General features: G+C 42.8%; 1 protein-coding gene across 3 annotated transcripts in view; it reads left to right on the forward strand.

The window, feature by feature from the left end:
- LOC126266851 (vitellogenin receptor-like) overlaps nucleotides 1-24,159 on the forward strand; it is a 294,813-nt gene that overhangs the window by 21,050 nt on the left and 249,604 nt on the right. For all 3 annotated transcript variants that reach the window (XM_049971452.1, XM_049971456.1, XM_049971455.1), the window contains exons 2-3: nucleotides 22,242-22,341; nucleotides 23,760-23,876. In XM_049971452.1, coding sequence (XP_049827409.1) covers nucleotides 22,269-22,341; nucleotides 23,760-23,876 — 190 coding nt within the window. In that variant the 5' untranslated portion in view covers nucleotides 22,242-22,268. The remainder of the gene's footprint in view (nucleotides 1-22,241; nucleotides 22,342-23,759; nucleotides 23,877-24,159) is intronic.

Here is a 24,159-nt window from a genome sequence, read left to right on the forward strand (position 1 = left end):
GACTGATCTGGCCTTGCAACATTAACCAAAACGGCCTTGCTGTGCTGGTACTGCGAACGGCTGAAAGCAAGGGGAAACTACAGCCGTAATTTTTCCTGAGGACATGCAGCTTTACTGTATGACTAAATGATGATGGCATCCTCTTGGGTAAAATATTCCGGAGGTAAAATAGTCCCCCATTCGGATCTCCGGGCGGGGACTACTCAGGAGGATGTCGTTATCAGGAGAAAGAAAACTGGCGTTCTACGGATCGGAGCGTGGAATGTCAGATCCCTTAATCGGGCAGGTAGGTTAGAAAATTTAAAAAGGGAAATGGATAGGTTAAAGTTAGATATAGTGGGAATTAGTGAAGTTCGGTGGCAGGAGGAACAAGACTTCTGGTCAGGTGACTACAGGGTTATAAACACAAAATCAAATAGGGGTAATGCAGGAGTAGGTTTAATCATGAATAGGAAAATAGGAATGCGGGTAAGCTACTACAAACAGCATAGTGAACGCATTATTGTGGCCAAGATAGATACGAAGCCCACACCTACTACAGTAGTACAAGTTTATATGCCAACTAGCTCTGCAGATGATGAAGAAATTGAAGAAATGTACGATGAAATAAAAGAAATTATTCAGATAGTGAAGGGAGACGAAAATTTAATAGTAATGGGTGACTGGAATTCGAGTGTAGGAAAAGGAAGAGAAGGAAACATAGTAGGTGAATATGGATTGGGGCTAAGAAATGAAAGAGGAAGCCACCTAGTAGAATTTTGCACAGAGCACAACTTAATCATAGCTAACACTTGGTTTAAGGATCATGAAAGAAGGTGGTATACGTGGAAGAACCCTGGAGATACTAAAAGGTATCAGATAGATTATATAATGGTAAGACAGAGATTTAGGAACCAGGTTTTAAATTGTAAGACATTTCCAGGGGCAGATGTGGACTCTGACCACAATCTATTGGTTATGACCTGTAGATTAAAACTGAAGAAACTGCAAAAATGTGGGAAATTAAGGAGATGGGACCTGGATAAACTGAAAGAACCAGAGGTTGTACAGAGTTTCAGGGAGAGCATAAGGGAACAATTGACAGGAATAAGGGAAAGAAATACAGTAGAAGAAGAATGGGTAGCTCTGAGGGATGTAGTAGTGAAGGCAGCAGAGGATAAAGTAGGTACAAAGACGAGGGCTGCTAGAAATCCTTGGGTAACAGAAGAAATATTGAATTTAATTGATGAAAGGAGAAAATATAAAAATGCAGTAAATGAAGCAGGCAAAAAGGAATACAAACGTCTCAAAAATGAGATCGACAGGAAGTGCAAAATGGCTAAACAGGGATGGCTAGAGGTCAAATGTAAGGATGTAGAAGCTTATCTCACTAGGGGTAAGATAGATACTGCCTACAGGAAAATTAAAGAGACCTTTGGAGAGAAGAGAACCAAGTGTATGAATATCAAGAGCTCAGATGGCAGCCCAGTTCTAAGCAAAGAAGGGAAGGCAGAAAGGTGGAAGGAGTATATAGAAGGTTTATACAAGGGCAATGTACTTGAGGACAATATTATGGAAATGGAAGAGGATGTAGATGAAGACGAAATGGGAGATACGATACTGCGTGAAGAGTTTGACAGAGCACTGAAAGACCTGAGTCGAAACAAGGTCCCCGGAGTAGACAACATTCCATTAGAACTACTGACGGCCTTGGGACAACCAGTCCTGAGAAAACTCTACCAGCTGGTGAGCAAGATGTATGAGACAGGCGAAATACCCTCAGACTTCAAGAAGAATATAATAATTCCAATCCCAAAGAAAGCAGGTGCTGACAGATGTGAAAATTACCGAATTATCAGTTTAATAAGCCACGGCTGCAAAATACTAACGCGAATTCTTTACAGACGAATGGAAAAACTGGTAGATGCAGACCTCGGGGAGGATCAGTTTGGATTCCGTCGAAATGTTGGAACACGTGAGGCAATACTGACCTTACGACTTATCTTAGAAGAAAGATTAAGAAAAGGCAAACCTACGTTTCTAGCATTTGTAGACTTAGAGAAAGCTTTTGACAATGTTGACTGGAATACTCTTTTTGAAATTCTAAAGGTGGCAGGGGTAAAATACAGGGAGCGAAAGGCTATTTATAATTTGTACAGAAACCAGATGGCAGTCATAAGAGTCGAGGGGCATGAAAGGGAAGCAGTGGTTGGGAAGGGAGCGAGACAGGGTTTTAGCCTGTCCCCGATGTTATTCAATCTGTATATTGAGCAAGCAGTAAAGGAAACAAAAGCAAAATTTGGAGTAGGTGTTAAAATCCATGGAGAAGAAATAAAAACTATGAGGTTCGCCGATGACATTGTAATTCTGTCAGAGACGGCAAAGGACTTGGAAGAGCAGTTGAACGGAATGGACAGTGTCTTGAAAGGAGGATATAAGATGAACATTAACAAAAGCAAAACGAGGATAATGGAATGTAGTCAAATTAAATCGGGTGATGCTGAGGGAATTAGATTAGGAAATGAGACACTTAAAGTAGTAAAGGAGTTTTGCTATTTAGGAAGTAAAATAACTGATGATGGTCGAAGTAGAGAGGATATAAAATGTAGACTGGCAATGGCAAGGAAAGCGTTTCTGAAGAAGAGAAATTTGTTAACATCGAATATAGATTTATGTATCAGGAAGTCGTTTCTGAAAGTATTTGTTTGGAGTGTAGCCATGTATGGAAGTGAAACATGGACGATAACTAGTTTGGACAAGAAGAGAATAGAAGCTTTCGAAATGTGGTGCTACAGAAGAATACTGAAGATAAGGTGGATAGATCACGTAACTAATGAGGAGGTATTGAATAGGATTGGGGAGAAGAGAAGTTTGTGGCACAACTTGACTAGAAGAAGGGATCGGTTGGTAGGACATGTTTTGAGGCATCAAGGGATCACAAATTTAGCATTGGAGGGCAGCGTGGAGGGTAAAAATCGTAGAGGGAGACCGAGAGATGAGTACACTAAGCAGATTCAGAAGGATGTAGGTTGCAGTAGGTACTGGGAGATGAAGCAGCTTGCACAGGATAGAGTAGCATGGAGAGCTGCATCAAACCAGTCTCAGGACTGAAGACAACAACAACAACATCTTGAGTACATCCAATCATTTTGAGCACAGGTGGCCTGTATTAATATGGAACAACCATATATGTACTGGTACTGATAGAGTTTAGCTTATACATCATACCATGTTGCCTGCACTCAGTATTCACCATGCTTCTGTCAGACGGTTGACATAGTGTTTATATGATCCTCAAGTTCCAGAATTTATCTTTAATGTTGGGCACCAGAGCTATATATAGACTTCTTAAGTCATAATGTTGGTGCAGTTCTAATGGGGATATCTTATGAACACTGTTGACAATGTTCCCGATATTATTTTTAAGGAAACCAGTTGTGACACCATAATAATGTCATCAACACAGCTGTGATGGTGTCTTACTAAACTTAATGCTATCAGTCTGCGACAAGCGTCACTGTTCAAAGACGAAGTGCAGTGTCGGTATTTCACTATACCCCAGGTCACCTATATTACAAAACTGGACTCTTATCAGAGCAATTAACAATCTGGCCCAGTATTATCACATGATCCATTTAGAAAATTCCTTACTTGCCATACCTAACCCTTCTGTTACTATGAGAAAAAGACATATGATTATATATTTATATTTTTAACGTTTTGTAGCCTCCTCAGAAAAAGTCATAAAACAGTTGTACACGTATTGATGTTACATTGTTGTCAATGAAATTCGAGTTAACCACCTTGATTGCTATACATGACGGATTACTTCTACCCTGTACATATTTGGTTGTGAAATATTACAGGTATCTTCTCACCCCTTTCATTAAAACAAACACATTATATTCGTTTCCTATTATTGATTGTATAGCTATCTGTTAAGTAATAACGACAAGTTTACAGTCTGAATTGTACTACTAATATTTTTTGAGGTGCTAAAAAAAGTACCCAATTCAGTCTTTTGCCATCCTTCAAACTGCTTTAATATTGTGTGGCGTTCGTTTTGTTATTCAGTGGTTTGCTATTTAACTAATTCGTAAATGAAAATGATCATGTTATTTCATTACAGTGACTAATTACGAAATAATTTTTTCTCCCTGCTAAGATTTGGTCAAGTTGTAAAAGAACTCCAAGTTAACGTTGTGTTAAAGTGTTGTCAGTAAGTTGTGTAAGTGTCACTAAATCACAGTTCATACAACAGATTCTATACAACTATTGATTATGATGTAAACAGTTATCTTCAGCAAAACGATCATTAAACCCACCGAATATCAGCCGCGCACAACACTGACGAATGTTACCTGAAACAATATTCTTCGCAACTCGTGCATAATTAATTTTGGCTCCATACATCAACAAGAAAAGTTTGTAATATGGGTCATGCTATGAGCACTGTTTTTTAAAGAACCAATCTGATTCGAATTATTTTCATTAAAATGAGTTCGAGACCACAGGTGCACATTTATTTTTGCACATTTTTATTACCTTTGACATTTATGTCTGCGTAATTTGAATTTGCCGCTGAGATAATTGATAAGATGGTGTCAGACAATTGATAGAGACTTTCTATTGTTAGAGCTAATTTCGTTTTAACAGGATAAGTATTTGAAATGCTAATTAAACTTTGCTTTCATGTTGTGCTCTATTTAGACTAATTTTCATCAAGCAAACCTTTGATACTTTCGTAAGAAACACAGATAAAAACGCGATACAAATCGCAATCATCAGTGGCTGTGCTCCTTGCAGTGGAAAGAAATAATTAACACAGATAATGCTTATTGAGAGAAGAATTGAAGTTACAAATAATTATTCACTCATATTTATAATAATAATGTACTCTATTCTCGAGTAATAGTTAACAATTAATTACAATTTCTTAACAGACCTCAGTTTGATATGCGTCTTGCGTCCGCAACCTACAAAAGCCAACCAACAAAATGAACATCTGTCCCTACCTGTGTTGATTGAGAGTGGTGGACTGCACTGTATATATGGAGTTACTCGTGTCTCGTACTAGTGCAGATACATATTCATGCAGCAGTTTGAAAGGAAAATATCAATGCTTATGAAAAAAGTAAATATACAATGATTAATAGTTTATTTTGGCATCCCGTACCTGTAATAGATCACAATTTCAATTATTAAAATGAATAAATGTGCATTGGTGGCCCCACATTGGGCGCCAGTGTGGCGTTCTCTGTGTTATTCAGTGGTTTGCTATTTAACTAATTCGTAAATGCAAATGATAATGTTATTTCATTACAGTGACTAATTACAAAATAATTTTTTCTCCCGGCTAAAGATTTGGTCAAGTTGCTAAAGTACTCCAAGTTAACGTTGTGTTAAAGTGTTGTCAGTAAGTTGTGTAAGTGTCACTAAATCACAGTTCATACAAGAGATTCTATACAACAATTGATTATGATGGAAACAGTTATCTTCAGCAAAATGATCATTAAAATCACCGAATATCAGCTGCGCACAACACTGACGAATGTTACCTGAAATAATATTCTTCGCAACTGCGTAATTAATTTCGGCTCGATACATCAGCAAGAAAAGTTTGTTATATGGATCGTGCTATGAGCACTGTTTTTTAAAGAACCAATGTCATTCGAATTATTTTCATTAAAATGAGTTCGGGACCACCGGTGCACATTTAGTTTTACACATTTTTAATACCTTCGGCATTTATATCTGCAGAGTTGCGTAATTTGAATTTGCCGCTGAGATAATTGATAAGATGGCGTCAGACAATTGATAGAGACTTTCTATTGTTAGAGCAAATTTCGTTTTAACAGGATAAGTATTGGAAATGCTTATTAAATTTTGCTTTCATATTATGCACTATTTAGACTCATTTTCATCAAGCAAACCTTTGATACTTTCGTAAGAAACGCATAAAAACGCGATACAAATAGCTATCATCAATGGCTGCGCTCCTAGCGGAAAGAAATAATTAACACAGATAATGCTTATTGGGAGAGGAATTGAAGTTACAAATAATTATTCACTCATATTTATAATAATAATGAACTGTATTCTCAAGTAATTATTAACAAATAATTACAATTTCTTAACAGACCTCAGTTTGATATGCGTCTTGCGTCCACAACCTACAAAAGCCAACCGACAAAAGGTAAAAACAAAGGAAGAGATACGCAGATCATAAAAGGAGTTTACAATTATCATTGTCTTTGTATGATACACATCGATATGTCCAATTACATAATTAAATATTATACAAATAATTAATATTTATTATCATTTTATTTCACTGTTATTTTCATATGTCGGATAGATAATGTTAGAGGCATAATTTCCTCTCGTCGCAGTCTAACTATGATTTATATCTTGGATGTTACAATTGACAGCTAACATTCCGTAATATTTATCACTTATTAGACTCTTTCGTTCATGACTGCAAATTATTTTATTGAATATATTGCAAATAAGCGTCTTACCAGGGAATTGTCGGTTTTAGATGTTGGCAGCCGTTGTGAGCTGCACTTTGGCGAGCGAACACGACGCTGAGGCGGGACGCGGCTTACGAATCACGGCGCATTCGGTGCACGATGGTCTGCTCTGAGTTTACGCAGACTTTGTTATTTGCTTTAAGTTTTGAAAGGGATCTGTCCTATGTTGCAAGAGATTTGTTATGATCCATTAAAGTGACGTGGGATTTTGCGTATCCATATTAAAAATTAATCTCCGGCACGTTTTTATGGATTTCTTTTCGGGCTAAGCTCGAACTATTGTAAGGGGTTTTCGTATGGTTTTGGCAACTAGATTCATAACGAAGGTTTTTATATCTACTTTGTTAGCGTTACGTCAGTACATTCGTCCTGCTGCCGTGGAAGCTGGTGTGGGTCGCTAGTTTCGATGCTTGCGGCAGCATCGTCATAAAGTTCTAAGTTTTCGACGATTTTTAAAGTTTTTTGGGATCATACAAATCTGTGTGGTTACTGAGAGAAAAATTAATATAATAGTGAATGTTTTTCTATGGTAATTTGTAGGGAACATTCTACAAATTTCGCGTGTCGTGTAGCTTTTTCCTCTTAATTTTTTCCTTTAATTTGAAGTACTTCTTGTTTTTTGAATTATTGGAATATACCAAGCAAAACTATTAGCGGATATAATTCTGGCAGCGTTTGGAGAACCGAAAATGGGAAGCACTTGGTCTTAATTGCACTTTTGTGACTGAATGTGCGAAGCAGCTCCCACTCAGTTGCACCTCGCCCAGTGAAGTACACTATTGCCAGCTAAACAAACTGACCTCCCCCAAACGCGCAGAAGCGACAAGGTCAGTGTAGTCGAACTCTTACGACGCGCGTTGTCGATAAGGCTGCGAAAGTATTGGTACGACGCCACACAGGTCATTTTATCCTGCTGACACTGCAGTGTGTCGTTGTGCAAGCTTGCTGTGCTCTGGTCTGCTAGGGTGACGTTTACTGTGCTCTCAACAGAGGATCTATAATTACAGTATACAACTACAGTATTTTCGTTTAGAGAATGCGAGATCTCGTCAGCAATCTAAGAAACTACACTACTAAAATCATTCGTCACGGTTGTAAATTTCATGGCATAGTTTCTTGGCCAGGATTAAAGATCTGAGGTTTATTAAATGCGGAAACGTGTTTGAACTGTACGAAATTCCGAATTTTATCGAGACAACCTTGCCCTTCTTCCCCCAAGTCTGGTGAAATAGATTGCATTAACAGAATCAATATAATTAGCAAACTGTTTGTGCGGCACACTCCAAATTGTGCCATATTTCATATTAAGCTGAGAATGTATTCCAAAACAATTAATATAAAAAGCAAATTCCGAACTTCGTGTAACAGGTATGTGGTTGCACTCGACTTAGCTCAAGTACATTTTTCCCTTGTCCAGTTGAACCCCGTTCATCTTAAGACATGGTTGGGCAGGGCATTTGCCTCTGAATTTGAGATACTTCTTCGAAAGGTTGTTCCGAACTTGAGGTTTATAACTGTTATACACAGCGCGAACTATAGCTTAATTGCGGTACCGAAGAAGCGGCCATCTACTTCTAAAAAGTATACTTTGTCCCAGTGAGTGCTTGTAGCAATTTTGTATGTTCTCTAAACCACATAATTCAGGCACTTCTGGTAGCACACTGGACTCGCATTCGGGAGGACGACGGTTCAATCCCGTCTCCAGCCATCCTGATTTAGGGTTTCCGTGATTTCCCTAAATCGTTTCAGGGAAATGCCGGGATGGTTCCTTTGAAAGGGCACGGCCGATTTTCTACCCAATCCTTCCCTAACCCGAGCTTACGCTCCGTCTCTAATGACCTCGTTGTCGACGGGACGTTAATCGCTAACCTAATCAGGCACTTCATTACACCCAAGAGACGGCATGTCTAGCCTCCGTTTTTCTTAAAACATTACTTATTTGCTTTTTATTTCAGATTGGTTCTGTAACACATGAACTCCGGAAGCCACTGTAGTGCATGGCGGAGAGTACGTGGTACCAATATTAATTTTTTCTCCTTTCGCGTACTGAGCGATGGAAAAATGAACCTATATGCCTCTGTACGCTTCCTGTTAATTTCTCAGGATACCTACACGAAATACAGCAGTGGGAGCAGAACTGCAGCACTGTATTCCTAGGATAATGGGTCTCGAAATTTACGCGACGAGGTTTCAGGGGAACGTTGCATGTGAAAAAAAATCATTTTTCGGCTTGACTGTTGTAAAGGCATATACCACGATCAGTTGACTTCAGCTGTTTACCATTTTTAAGGCCGTACTTCAGTTACACACCTTTTGTGGGTGTATAAACGTGTAAAACTGTCACTTCAACACTTTAATGCTGTATTAACACTAGAGAACAATGCTCGCTAATTAAACGCGTTTAGCCACTACGGCGGCAACGTTATTGTAATGTGTTAATGAATGCAGAAATTCGTTCTCGCTCCTGTTTACTAAGACAGCTGCTGCTTATTAAAATGACAGACGTGCATTTGTATGTACCCGCAAAGATTGACCGTGTAAATTGGAGTGTAGAAGGACGCAGTTGAAAATGACAACAGAAATCAGCTAACAATGGTTTGACAGTGATTTTAACAACCTGTGTGCTAAATGAAATTGGCTTTAAACATATTTTTTACCGTGGCACCCGATACGAAAGTAAGCTCTGAAGCGTTGCATTATTCCCAAATAATCGCATTAAACTTTCTCTACCATTTGTACTTCCTATGGGGTCTCCACCATTTAAGACCCTAACACTTCTGGTGCCTTGTATCATGGCTACTAAATCGCAGCTCCTTACGTATGAGTAAAACCCCAGAACTGAGTACTCAACACACTAATCTACTATAATATTTTCACTAAAAAACCTTCTCAATGTGCGTGTGATGATATTCAAAGTGAACTGAGCTTCTGTAATAATGGAGGCCCCCTCCCAAAAAAAAGCTTGGTTATGGTGAAAATGATAGTTATTAGAGCCGGAGATCTAGACTGGGTTGGAAGGTGATAATCTGATGCTTCAAATAACTGTAAGAACTATGGGACTTAACATCTGAGGTCATCAGTCCCCTAGACTTACAACTACTTAAAATTAACTAACCTAAGAATGTCACACACATCCATGCCCGAGGCAGGATTCGAATCTGCGACCGTAGTAGCCGCGTGGTTCCGGACTGAAGTGCGTAGAACTGCTCGGCCACCGCGGCCGGCGTGATAATCTGAGTTGAAGCAACGAATATGAATGCGAGATAAAGGCTGTTGTAACAGTTAAAACATGTAGTGTAGCCTAATGTTTATATTCGTGCCATATTTCACGCACTTATATCAAAACTATGAAGCTAATGGACAAATTTCAGAAAAGTATGTTGATGCATAGTATGTACATGTATCGTAAGTAACTACAAAAAATACAGGGGGATACCTTTTGCAACTTTCACCACGAGCACAAGCCATAAAGTAAATTGTGTAGTCGAAGTCAATAATCGCGTAAGATTTCTGTAAAATTTTTACCTATTAGCCGATGGCCAAACAGCGGCAAGTTGCCCCACGCAGATTTGTGGCGTAAAAACTTTAGGATTATGTTGTCCCTGACGACGATGTGCTGAGGTCTTAGAACTGAAATGTTTCCTTATTTATCATGAAAATATTTGCAGCAGGGAATAGCGCATTACTACACCAGTGAGGGTAAAGAGCGTTCCATAAAAAATCCCCTACTTAGTATCAGTTGCTTTGCTTGCGTAGACACTGAGGCCTGGAGAGACTTTTTTTTGTTTAATCGAAATTCTGCCCGGGTAGCAACATGTAAGCTTTTTACGCTAATTAAGGCCACGTAAGAGTGGTCTTTCCCAAATGTTCTTTTTTGAGCAAAAAGCTATTCTGGTAGCTGAGTGCAAAGCTTTTGTTAATCATGCATTTTGTGTTCTTCCACAACAACTTTCATCCCCTAACAAATATTTCTTTATATTTAACAGAAGTTAAATACAAATTTTCATAAATGTGGATTTAAAATTTTTTAATGTAATGAAATATTTTCTTAAATTTTCATCCCGTAATGCACTTCGTTGGGTGTTAAATTTCCAGAAACACTGAAATACGTATTTATTTCTGTGAAGTCAAATGCCAATGATCATAGCTGTAGCCTTTAAAAATCCGTTAGTAATTCCTTAGTAATTATTTATTTTAAAAATTTCATCCACTATTTTATCCCCTTTTTGGCTGTATTTCCAAAAGTTCTTAAACACGTAGGTCTTAATTTCTGACCGACAAAGAAAATGTTCATTAGTCTAGCTTCAAAATTGCCTTTAGAGCGGCATTTTTCAGAAAAATCCTTCATCCCCTATTTAACCTCCGTAATTTGGAACTTGGAAAAACCCCTTCTTAAACGACGCCTGCAGTGTAAGGTCTGCATATTCTTAAAATATCAAATTTCTGTCCTTGGCGGTTTGGGCTGGCCGATAAGTCAGGACATTGCCTTTTATATAGAGATTGGCAACCAGGGTCACATATTGGAGAGGCCAGGGGTGTTGATACTTTGGTTTACGTGAATCGCCATCCCTGTAATACGTGTCGACACGCGGGATAAACATGCCTCCTAGAGCTCTATCAGAAGTACGGCAGCAAGTGTAAACAAGACAATGGTCAAGTGTCGCAAACAACGCTAGACGCCCTTACAGTTGGTGCTAGAGCGCCGCGGACTTCGCTTCGTCTCGCGTGGCCGGTTGCTCTCCAGGAAAGTACTAACTCGCTACACTGCCTCAGCCTCGTGTTAGTGCCTGTCAGACAGCGCTTCATATAACCTTTCTTTCGTTACATTCAGTTATAGGGTTGCGGCTAAAGTCTGATACTTGTATTACGTACGTTTCCTCGTTCGGATCTGCAGCTTCAATGTAGTTCCTCGACGTAAAGACATTGTCTGCAGGTTCTATAGTGACTGTATTAAATGTTACTTTATTTCACCTTAACAATCAGTTCCAAACAGAGGCGAACGTTTGCGGCTTCAGTTGTGTATACAGAGATTTTGCTTCAGTAGGAGCAGATTTGTTCCTGAGTAACAACAGTGTTTTAGTTGTTTCCTCCAAACACTGCTTGGAAATAGCAATGGAAAACAATCTGGAGGAAGTTAGGCTGATTAATATATTATAAGCTTATGGTCGAAAGAGGTTCAGAATTTTATCTGTGTTTGACTTCATCGGAACATTTCAGCGCAGCGACTCTGGTATATTTCAAAAAGGCTAGAGAGATTTCAGCTATTAAATACTTATCCTCTGCGTATACAAACTCGTAAGGCTTGTGACAACACGCGTTACTGTAAGATTTTGACACATACATAGCCAGATTCTAAGTAGTTAATTAGAAACTGGCTTTGTACATGTTAGAATGGTATAGTAACAGATGTTGTCAAAAGCTTGAAGAGTCGGATTATACTCACAGATAACTATTAAATAACCGAAATCGAGATCTAAAATAAACATAAATTGCGATAGACTACTGAATTCCTTTCTCTTTCTTTGAAGTTAAGAATTTGTAAGTAACAAAAAATGGCCGAGCGCCAGTAGAAGTTCCACGTTAAATATGTTTAAAGTCCTTTGAAATCCAGCTGGACAAGATAGTGTAACAAACGCTCAGTTAAACGTTTTGTCTGTAATTCTTTCGGCTGCCCTTTAGAAGTGGTTGGCTTATTTTTCATGGTGTCGCTTCGTTATCTTGTGGATTTATTTTCTGGGTCTTTGGAACTTCGTAAATAGCAGGCACGGTCACACTCGAACTGCCCTCAGCCGCTTTTTTCCTCTATCCACCTGCCGAGGGCGGTTGGCGCCCACACGCGAAAAACGGGCGCGCATCTGAACTGGCCAATCAGAGGGCCGTATACAGCAGATGCGAATAGTAAATGAATTGTGTAGGGTAGAAAATCGTACATGTTGCAGGAGCCTTTCAAGGATCATTGAATACTTATTTAAATACAGTAATTACTAAAAGATTTTTGTTGTAAACAATAAAATTAAAGCTACGTCTTTTGCGCACGTAATAAGACGCAAAAGTAATATGATGTAGACTTTACTTACTTGCTTGCTTGGGGTTCTAGGACGAGTTATGTGCTCTGTTGCTAATATATTAAACAAACTTCCGTCAAAGATAAATCACAAAAGTGGCAGCCGCACGTAGTTCGGAGATGAACATTCTCAATCATACTTATCCACTAGATTAAAGGATAAAAATTGAGCCCGTTATGTTTTTTATGCAGTTATCATTCAACATTAGATCGCCATGAACGGTACTACGTATTGTTGAGTAATTGTTTCCAGTGAATTGTCGCAAATAGTTTATTTGAACAGCAATAGCTGTCTTCGCCTGTTTGCGCTGTCAGTTAAAGACAAACACACTTACACGACAGTATACGTACAATAAAATGTACTGCGACACCCTTTAGTGACACGCAGTTTAGTTCGATTTTTAATCAGCGCGGAGCATTTTACTGCGTAGTAAAACAAATCTGTTGCATCTCACAGCCCGAAAGTGCGAAGAGTACTACGTTAAACTGTGAATTTCTGCGCTGTCATAATTTGAACAGAAATAATTTGTGATCTCTTAGCCTATCTCGGCCCAATTGTCAGTGTATATTCCAAACACTTATGCACTTTAAACAGCAAAATGCTTTTGACCTTTATTCAGTATGCCTATGAAGTAAAAATGTGCAGTAGACAATGTACCTGAGAAAACATACTTCATAACTTTTTTCGACTGTAGGCCGTAGCAACTAGAAACGGTATGAGGTGTGTTCAGGGAACCGATTTTCGGAAAATGTGGAAGGCAGTGCACCAATCACTGCAGCCATTGTAATATCGTGTAAGAGCCTTGGGAATTGCACTAAATACTAATTAACTCTTTACTCTAGATTCTAAGGAATCAAACTCCCATGTACAAAGCAGCCTCAAACGTCTGATAGCTTTAGAATCTTAAGCGTGTAAAGCCTTAAGGGGCTATATACGCAAAACTAATCATTAGTTTCGAATTAACCTTTAGACAATAATACAAAAAACGTATGCAGTTTTTTAAAAGTTGGAAAACGCAAAGTGCTCATACTGTATGTGTATAGTGAGGGTAATTTGATCTCAGTTTTAAAGCTAGTTTTCACACATCCAAATGACATCTCCTCAACTGCGTCGTAGAATGATAAAATTATGCAGGTACATTCAATGGTATGTGAACAGTTAGGAGTAAAATTATAATGAATTAAAATGTCGCGCCTTGCGATGAAGTTTAACTGCATGAACAGCGAATATATATAAACATTCCCTTTCATTTTGAGGGTGTGTCAGTTTCTTAAAGTTTGCAAACTATGTAAACTTGGGAAGCAACTAAGTGCTCCCGAATCTTAATTAGTGGATAAATATCGTCTGGATAATATGTGTGCCATCAGATTCGCTGCTCTAGGTACATGGTTTGTAACTCATTGATTTAAACCTTTAACGTAAGATTATAGTTCTTAATGAGTGCAATAAGAAGCTAACATTTTTATATTCGGTCATAACTGTAGGAAAATATGATAAATGCATTCAGTGCATAACAGTAATGGAACAGGTTGCAGTGCTCTAGGACAGATTCCGAAACTGGCGGAAATAACAGTAGCTTTTTCAAGGAGATTAAAATAAACTACGTACTTTAGAGCCTTAAGGCTGTTTCGGTCTGAGAACAAGCTTATAGGGTCTAAAGGTGCACTTCAATAACTAACTTCAATAACACTGCACAATGCAATTTCACAGTATTATTGCCTGTCTAAGGCAATAATACTGTGAAATTGTATTGTGCAGTGTTATTGAAGTTACTCCTAATTGTAAAATATTGAGACGGTATGGGCATAGGTTTGTAGAGCTCTATGCACTGTCATAATGCTCTCGTGGCCTTGTGATCATCTTAAATTTCTCACGCTCAACGTCGATGACATCAGACATAAAATGCAAATGTCCCCAGAATGTGTAGCACGCGAAACAGTAAAGAATATTGTCAATACTGCTCACAGACTGCCTATTTTCGGGCGCGCAAAATATATCAACATTTTTATGTTCTCAGTGTATTGCACCCCCTGCGGGTTCGGGGGTTAGAATATGCCCGTGGTATTCCTGCCTGCCGTAAGAGGCGACTAAAAGGAGTCTCAAACTTTTCGGCCTTATATGATGGTCCCCTGTTGGGTTTGATCTCCATCTCAAAATGTTCCGAAGAGCGAGCCGATTGGGGAAGGGCGCCTTCCTTGGTGCATTGTGTCCATCTTGCGATCAGACCTTTCGCCAGCTTATACACCGTTGAATTGCAGTCCTGTCCGCTCTCCATCTCTTGGGAATGACTCTCTTTCTGCGTGCAGATTACACCTTGCACTGTGCAGTGCCTCTTTCTGCACCGACGGCTACCATGGACCACATGTTACCTAACATTCAGCACGGTAGCCAGTCCGTTGTGGTGGGGCTGCCATGTACCCTATTGGTTGTAGCCCCCTGACAACACAGGGATCGCTCTACTGATGCCTGCGCCGTTGGCTCCCCACATATGCCAAGGAGTAGATGCCTATCCTCCTGGGGTATCGGGACTCCCGGCAACGGCCATCCTGCCAGGTGGCTCTTGCCGTGGCTGGGTGGCGCCCGTGGGGAGTAGGTGGCATCAGGGCGGATGTCCCGCAATGAAGCGTGGTACATCGTCTCTCGCTGGTGGCCAGCCGCCAGCAGTCTCTAAGCGTTCTCGGGCTCAGTTTAACGCTCAGAAGTACGATCCGAAAACGTTCCCCTCCCTGGCCACACCGTGGGAGGAACATAAGTCTCAGGATGGCAGTAGCAGTTACTCGCCCCGCTTCTTAGTTTGTACGAGGGCTGATGGGGAGACTTTTCTCTCCACAAAGCCTCAGTTCTTCGTCGAGCATTTAGAGGACAAGTTTGGGGAGGTGGAGGGCTTGTCAAAAATGCGCTCTGGGTCACTCCTGATACAAACGGCATCCTCTGCCCAGTCACGACGGTTACTCGCTTGTGACAAGTTGGGGGATGTTGCGGTTACGATCACACCCCATAAGAGTTTAAATATGGTCCAGGGAGTTATTTACCATAGGGATCTTCTTTTGCAGTCTGATGAAGAGCTGCGCGCCAGTTTAGAGCGCCGAGGTGTACATTTCGTCCGGCGCGTTCTTTGGGGTCCGAAGGAAAATCAGATTGCTACTGGTGCCTTCATCTTGGCCTTCAAAGGGGATACATTACCGGAAAAGGTCAAGGTGATGGTCTACCGATGTGATGTTAAGCCCTATATCCCTCCCTCGATGCGGTGCTTTAAGTGCTGGAAGTTCGGCCATGTGTCTTCTCGCTGCACTTCCAGCCTCACATGTCGAGATTGCGGACGCCCATCACATCCCAATACTCCATGTGCCCCGCCTCCCATCTGTGTCAACTGCGAGGAGCACCATTCACCTTGCTAGCCAGACTGCCGAATTTTCCAGAAAGAGCGTAAAATCATGGAATACAAGACCCTGGACCGACTAACCTATACTGAGGCCAAAAGGAAATAGGACCGACTCCATCCTGTGAGAATGACATCTTCCTATACTGCTGCTACAACACCTGTGCTAGCCCCGTCTGTTTCTCCAATTGTGTCGACGAGTAGTACAGCTCCTCCGGCCCCCTCGCCAGTGGGGGGCTCTACCCACTGGGTTGCTCCTGCGCCACCTACCTCAGGAGCAACACCATCCCACCCATCGGGGACGTCTGTCCCCACTTCTAAGCCGGAGAAGTGTCCAACTTCTTCGGCTGCTCACGCTCGCAAGGGGTCCCTTGGGTCCCTCCCTTCCCAGGTTTCCGCCAGCGAGAAGGCTGACGACCGACAGTGGCGTAAGTGCCCGCAATCCGCTGGTCATAGGGCTTAACGATCCTCCTCCGTCCCGGAGACTGAATCTGTGAAGCCCTCCCAGCCGGTGCGACCCAAGGAACGGCGTGAGAAACCCAAGAAGAGCTCTGAGCCCAAGGAACTCGCGGTGGCAGCCATCCCACCGCCACCTTCCAGCTCTGCGTCTGAGGATGCGGTGGAGATTCTGGCGTCCGCTGAGGACCTCAATCTCGCCGGTCCATCAGACGCCATGGAAAGCACTATCACAGGTGCTAAATCGGAGGCAGCAGGTGACCCAGCGGCGTAATCGCCCTTCCCAGTCCCGTCACGCCTTTCTCAGCCATGGACAACACCATCCTCCAGTGGAACTGCAGCGGTTTCTTCCACCATCTAGCTGAGCTTCGCCAACTTATCAGCCTTCACCCTTTCCTCTGCATTGCTCTGCAGAAAACTTGGTTTCCGGCAATGCGAACCCCCACCCTCCATGGCTACCAGGGTTATTATAAGAACCGGGCAGCTTATGAAAGGGTGTCCTGAACTCTCTTCACAGCGAGTCTGTACCTCTCCAAACACCTTTAGAGGCTCTCGCTGTTCGGGTGTGGACGCCACAGACTGTTACCGTCTGCAGTCTTTACCTTCCACTGGATGGTGATCTCCTGGCTGCTCTGATAGCCTAATTGCCGCCACCTTTCTTGTTACTGGGCGACTTTAACGCCCATAACCATCTGTGGTGTGGGTCGGTGGCAACAGGTCGAGGCGCCATCGTTGAGCATTTGTTGGCGCAGCTCGATCTCTCGATATTAAATGATGGTGCACTTCAATGTGGCGCATGGCACATACTCCATTGACCTTTCCATCTGTAGCCCTAGCCTCTTACCGTCTGTCCAATGGAGAGTGCATGACGACCTGTGTGGTAGTGACCACTTTCCGATCTTTCTGTCACTACCACAGCGTCAGTCTTCTGGGCGCTCTAGCAGATGGGCTCTGAATAAGGCTCACTGGGACTTGTTCTCCTCCACTGCCGCTATTGAGCCTCTCTCTAACGATGACATTGATGCAGTGGTTCAATCGGTCACCACCGGCATCGTTACTGCCGCTGAATCTGCCATTCCCCGTTCTTCTGGGTCCCCTCGGCGGCGGACTGTGCCTTGGTGGTTTCCTGAGATCGCTGAAGCGATTAAAGCTCGCCAGCGGGCGCTCCAGCGTTACAAGCGACATCCCTCAATCGAACACGTTATCGCCTTCAAACGGCTGCGTGCGCGAGCCCGCCGCATTATCCGCCAACGCAAGCAGGAATGCTGAGAGCGGTATGTGTCCACTATTGGCCTCCATGTCACTCCATCGCAGGTCTGGGCCAAGAGTCGCCGCCTCTATGGCTATCGGACCCCTGTCAGCGTCTCTGCGCTCTCACTGAATGGAGCAGTTTGTACTGACTCCGACGTCATTGCAAACCGCTTGGCAGAGCACTTTGCCCGGAATTCCGCTTCTGCCAACTACCCCTTGGGCTTCCGCTCCATTAAAGAGCGGATAGACGGGCGGAGTCTTTCTTTTCGCACCCACCATCCTGAATTGTACAATGTTCCATTTAGTGAGTGGGAATTCCGCAGAGCCCTCGCCGCTTATCCTGATACCGCTCCTGGCCCAGATAGCATCCACTCTCAGATGCTGAAACACCTTTCAGTGGACTGCCAGCGACGCCTCCTCGACCTTTACAACCGCATTTGGGTCGAGGGTGAGTTTCCGTCACAATGGCGGGAAAGTCTTGTTGTTCCCATTCTGAAACCGGGGAAGAACCCTTTGGAGGTGGGCAGCTACCGTCCCATTAGCCTCACCAACGTTCTTTGCAAGTTGCTTGAACGGATGGTGAGCCGGCGCTTGAATTGGGTACTGGAGTCTCGGAGCCTTCTGGCTTCGTCTCAGGGTAGGTTCCGTAAAGGCCGCTCCGCCTCCGACAATCTGGTGAGCCTGGAGTCGGCCATCTGTACTACCTTTGCCCGCCGTCAGCATCTGGTCGCTGTCTTTTTCGACATGCGGAAGGCGTATGATACGACATGGCGTCATCACATCCTTTCTACGCTTTATGGATGGGGCCTTCGGGGCCCTCTGCCGATCTATATCCGCAATTTTCTGTCGTATCGTGCCTTCCGCGTGCACGTCGCGGCCTCATATAGTTCCTCCCAAGTCCAGGAGAACGGTGTGCCACAGGGTTCTGTTCTAAGTGTCTGTCTGTTTTTAATAGCCATTAACGGGCTCGTTGATGCCGTGGGAAATTCTGTCTCCGCTTCCCTGTATGCTGACGACTTCTGCCTTTACTACAGCTCTATTGGCTTTGCAGCTGCTGAACGTCAGCTACAGGGCGCAATCCGTAAGGCGCAGTCTTGGGCTGTAGCGCACTGTTTTCAGTTTTCGGCAGCCAAGACCTGCGTTATGCATTTCTGCCGGCGACGCACTGTTCACCCGGAGCCGCGGCTTTATCTCGACGGCGAGCTTCTTACAGTTGTGGAGTCACATAGGTTTTTGGGGGTGGTTTTTGATGCCCGGTTGACTTGGCTGCCTCATATTCGGCAGCTTAAACAGGCGTGTTGGCGGCATCTAAATGCTCTGCGATGCCTGAGCCACACCAGGTGGGGCGCCGACCGATCTACTCTCCTACGGCTTTAACAGGCGTTAATCCAGTCCCGTCTGGACTATGGGAGTCTGGCTTATGGCTCAGCATCCCCATCTGCGTTGCGGGTGCTGGACCCAATCCTCCACAGCTGGATACGCCTTGCCACTGGTGCCTTCCGGACCAGCCCTGTGGACAGCATACTTGTGGAGGCAGGTGTCCCTCCACTGCAGATACGACGCCAACAATTACTGGCTGCTTATGCTGCCCATGTTTTTAGCTTGCCCGGGCATCCAAATTATCGTGTCCTGTTCCCGCAGTCCGTCGTCCATCTGTCAGAACGTCGGCCCAGGTCGGGTTGTCCGATCGCCGTACGCGTCAAACAGCTTCTCTACGGGCTTGGGTGTTTCCCTGTACCACCTCCTTTCCGGGCCCCTCTGCGTACACCCCCTTAGTGTGTGCCTTGCCCTTGCCTTCGGCTCGACTTGGCACAGGGTCCGAAGGACTCAGTCCCTCCGGTGGCCTTCCGACGCCGCTTTTATTCCATCCTGGCCACGTATCAGGGCTCTGGCGTTGTCTATACCGACGGTTCGATGGTTGCTGGTCGTGTCGGTTATGCACTAACTCTAGGGGACCATTCTGAAAAACGTTCGTTGCCGGCTGGCTGCAGTGTTTACACTGCTGAGCTGGTCGCCATCTTTCGCGCCCTAGAGTATATCCGCTCCTCCTCGTTATCTGTAGCGATTCCCTGAGCGGTTTACGAGCTCTCGACCAGTGTTTCCCTCGTTATCGTCTGGTGATGGCTATCCAGGAGTCCCTGCATACTCTTGCCCGTTGCGGCAGATCTGTGATCTTTGTTTGGACCCCGGGCCATGTTGGAATACCCGGAAATGAAACTGTTGACCGCCTGGCGAAAGAGGCCACTAGTGCACCATCTCTGGAGATTGGCCTCCCGGCGACTGATTTGCGGGCACTATTACGCCGCAAAGTTTTCGATTTATGGGACACTGATTGGCGCAACCTGCCCGTGCCAAACAAACTCCGCCGTATCAAGGAGACGACTACTGTGTGGCGGTCATCCGTGCGAGCCAACCGCAGGGAATCAGTCGTCCTTTGTCGGCTCCGCATTGGCCACACCCGACTCACGCACAATTATTTACTGTGTCGTGAGGATACCCCTCTTTGTCGTTGTGGGGCGTCCTTGACGGTGGTCCATATTCTGTTGGAGTGCGCCCTTTTATCTGTGCTCAGGCAGACTTTTGCGCTGCCTGATACGCTCTCTGCGGTTTTATCTGACGACTCTTCCATAGCGGACATAGTTCTGCGTTTTATTCGGGCAGGGGGATTGTATCGCTTAATGTGAGTGTGTGAGTTTTTGTGTTGATTCTGGCCTATGGCCTACGATTTGTCAGATTTTTTTTATGTGTTTCTCGGTGGTTGGCTTTTCCCTTTTTGTTTGTATGGTCGGCCAACCACCGTCACACTCTTTGTGCTTTTAGTTCGTCTTGTCTGGTCTTTGTCTACGTTTCTCTTGTTCCGTGTCGTCTGTCTTATCTTCTGTTGATCGTTTTTATCCTCTGTGGGTGTTTTTAGTATTCGGAAAAAGGAACCGATGACCGTAGCAGTCTGGTCCCTTTAACCCCCACAAACCAACCAACCAACCAGTGTATTGCACAAGCTTAATGTAGCCCCTAGACTTAAATGTTATTGCACTTAAGGAAAAATTGTGTAATATTGGCCATGTAGGAGGTGCTGTAGAGGCACATGAAGTGTCGCGGAAAGTTAGCATGAAAATTTGTGTTATAAAAACCACTAAGCTGCCGAAGTCAGAAAATAGAATTCTGACGTTTTGTGTGGGATTCCCCAGTCATCAAACCAGCCTTTTAGTCCATCAATGCTATGTTAATGGTAAAGTCTAATTCGCTGTAGGTATCATGCAGGTTCATCCATACGAATCTGCATACAGGATTAAAATCTTCGTCTCCCTCTACAACTTCAGACGTCTCCAAAAATATACACGTAAATAAACTCTTTAAACTTCAGGATCTATTCTTTTTACTAAAGTTGTCCTAAATGAGGGTCACCCAGCAATGACAATTGTTATTCAGGGACCGATGGCCTTTATAATCTGGCCCCTTCAACCCCACAAACCAACCATCCAATTGTTATTCAAAATTAAAAAAAAAAAAACTTCTGGAAAAGTGATGTGAAGCTTCCTTAACTTCTCTACGTAATCACTTATACATCTGTCGTATTTGCTCACGAGCTTCAGAATTCCCACGTTGTACCCTACTATTGCCAGTTCAATATGCCACATGGTCACCTCTTCCTCAAACTCGTCACCCCCGAAGCTTTTACAGCTCAGAAGATTTTTAGGTTTACGGAAAAGGCGGAAATCGTTAGGCCCCAGATCTGGACTGTAGGATGGATGATTAAAAACTTCCCATCGGAACTAATCCAGCCAGCAATTTGAGTTGCAGCAGCAGAAGTGTGTGTGTGTGGGGGGGGGGGGGGGGGGGGGGGGAGGCGGCGGCGGCGGCGGCGGCGGAACTGATCTGAAGCAAAATTCCTTCGGACCCTTCCTTGTCTCCTGGTTTGGAAGGCTCCTATACTTTTCTCAAGATTTACATTGATCGTAGCGCATTTTCGCGTAAAATCCACCGAAAGAACCTTTACGAAGGTTTACCATTACCTTCCTTGTTGGATGGGTTTGAATTTTCTCGATACTTTGTGTGATAAGCTTAGTTGTTAAGAAGCAAGTCGAACTTGTAAAGGAATGAGGTGCTTGGCGGACTTAAGCAGTTTCGTCTGAATGCAGTGACGTCCCGCCTAAGTGAACTTGGAGTATGAGTAGAAGGAAATTCTGAAGTTCCTGACCAGAGACAATATTTAAAAGTAGGTGACTATGTGGAAAAGTGAAGCTTAATGTAAATAATTTCTCTCATAAACATTGCTTTCAATTTTTTTATTACTAAATGGTCATACTTTCCTGGATGGTCCTCATCTTTCCTCCTAATTTCCCCATCTAGTCACCTAATCTTCGGCGTTCTTCTGGAGTACGTTTAAAGTTTCTATTCGTTTCTTGTCTGTAGTCTGTTTTACCTTAGCACAGAGTTACTCAAAATACTTCTCTAAAAAACTTGTTAAAACTTAAAATTAAATAAGATATTAATACAGTTCTCCATTCGAGAAAAGCTTTTCTTGCTATTGAGTCTGTATTTTATATCATCTGTATAAACCACGAATATTTTAAACAGGTATCCAGTACCATTCAAAGAGCTACGATGAGTTATGGTCCAGGAGGGAGAATGGAGTTAGCAGCATCTTTTCTGCTTCTACTTGTGGCCGTTGCAGAAGGTAAGGACATAGTAATATGTCAACTTTCATATAGCTTTAATTTAAAAGTTGGAAAATGGTGAAAATATATAGCTGAAAGTAATTGTTGCCGGCCGAGGTGACCGTGCGGTTCTAGGATCGTCAGTCCGGAACCCCGCGACTGGTACGGTCGCAGGTTCGAATCCTGCCTCGGTCATGGATGTGTGTATGTCGTTAGATTAGTTAGGTGTAAGTAGTTCTAAGTTCTAGGGGACTGATGACCTCAGATGTTAAGTCCCATAGTGCTCAGAGCCAGCCAAATGAATTGTTATCCCAAAGATAAAACGTCGCGCTTCTAAACATTTCAGATTACTATACACAATGCTTTAACTCTTGCGCGAATAGATAAGATTCTGGGAGCCTCATATGGGGAAGCTGCCAGCTGTGAATCGGATGAGTGAAAATAACTTTTTTTAGAAGTTGCCGTAGTTTGATGTTACCTCATTCCTAATTATTTTGCTACTGGTTCTGTTGGCAAGGACAGTCTGTCTCCGGATGAGAAGTAATTCAGAATTTTATAGTAAAATTTAGGGTAAAATCAGCACTTTTAAACTAGTTTACCGTTCGATGGTCATTTATTTACATCTCATAATGCAGAAAGACTATAGTTTAAAAGTCTAACCGAACGCTTGAGAAACGATACTAGCAATACTTAAAACGAAAAACTTGGTGTCCCTAAACCGGTGAGTCAACAATTAAGTGACCAACAGAGTTGCTGTACTGCAGATGGGAACTAGTCTGATCTTTCTCTTAGGCTGTAAAATCCTATTCACTGCGTGCCCCCCACGTTTTCCGCTTTAAATTTTAATAGTAGTCATAGCTATTAAAAATTCACAAGTTCAGATTTTCTGGTCTATCTATACGGGTTTAAGAATGAGCATGTATTTTTACCACATTCAAAAAGTATATTGGTTTTTATATACCAGCAATCGCACTTAACGCGAGATACTCGCGACAGGAACTTGAAAAGGGGTAGAGAGAGAGAGAGAGAGAGAGAGAGAGAGAGAGAGAGAGAGAGAGAGAGAGAGAGAGAGAGAGAGAGAATATGGCATTGCCATTCACTTCTGAGCAGTTTTTATTCAGTCATTACATAACTGGGAATTGAGTTTGGGATTGCAAAATTTGTACTGAAAAGACAAAGCGGCCTAATAAAGATGTGTGAAAAGTAGCTCGTATTAATATTTCGCTGCTTTTCTCTAAAACTATGCCTGCTGCGTAACACTGACTGGCGTACAGTTAAAAGAAATAACATATAGGCATATCGTGAGCATATCTTCACGAAGTTAATGTGAATATTAAGAGACTGCACATGTCTCGGAAGCAAACTAGATTTCAAACGGAATAACTGCAAACAGAGCTGTCTAAGAATCTGATTTCGACTTTCTTCGCTACTCTTCCAGTGTGCGCAAATTGCCCGTCTGGATTTTTTGAATGCACTTACGGCGCCTGCATACGGGAAGCAAAGCACTGCGACCGTAAGAAAGACTGCCCGGATGGAGTTGACGAACTGCACTGTGGTAAGTATAGCAACGACATTTCGATATTGTAGGTCACAGAAAACTTCAGTCCATGTATGCGAACCGTTAAATTGTAACCTGCGCCTTTCCTTTTAATCTTTGGTACTGCGAACTATATATTTTCTGAAATTTGTTTTGCCAAGGGCGAAAATTAGATTTGAAGCTACCAGAATAAAAATCAGGTTTAAGTCAGATAAACTGAAAAGTTTACCGTGTGCCAGTCTTATGACCTTATTTTCACCACAAAATATTATCGGGAAACTTTCCCTATGTGATAAATGTG

Source organism: Schistocerca gregaria, chromosome 4 (genome assembly GCF_023897955.1).
Source record: "Schistocerca gregaria isolate iqSchGreg1 chromosome 4, iqSchGreg1.2, whole genome shotgun sequence".
Classification (NCBI taxonomy): domain Eukaryota; kingdom Metazoa; phylum Arthropoda; class Insecta; order Orthoptera; family Acrididae; genus Schistocerca; species Schistocerca gregaria.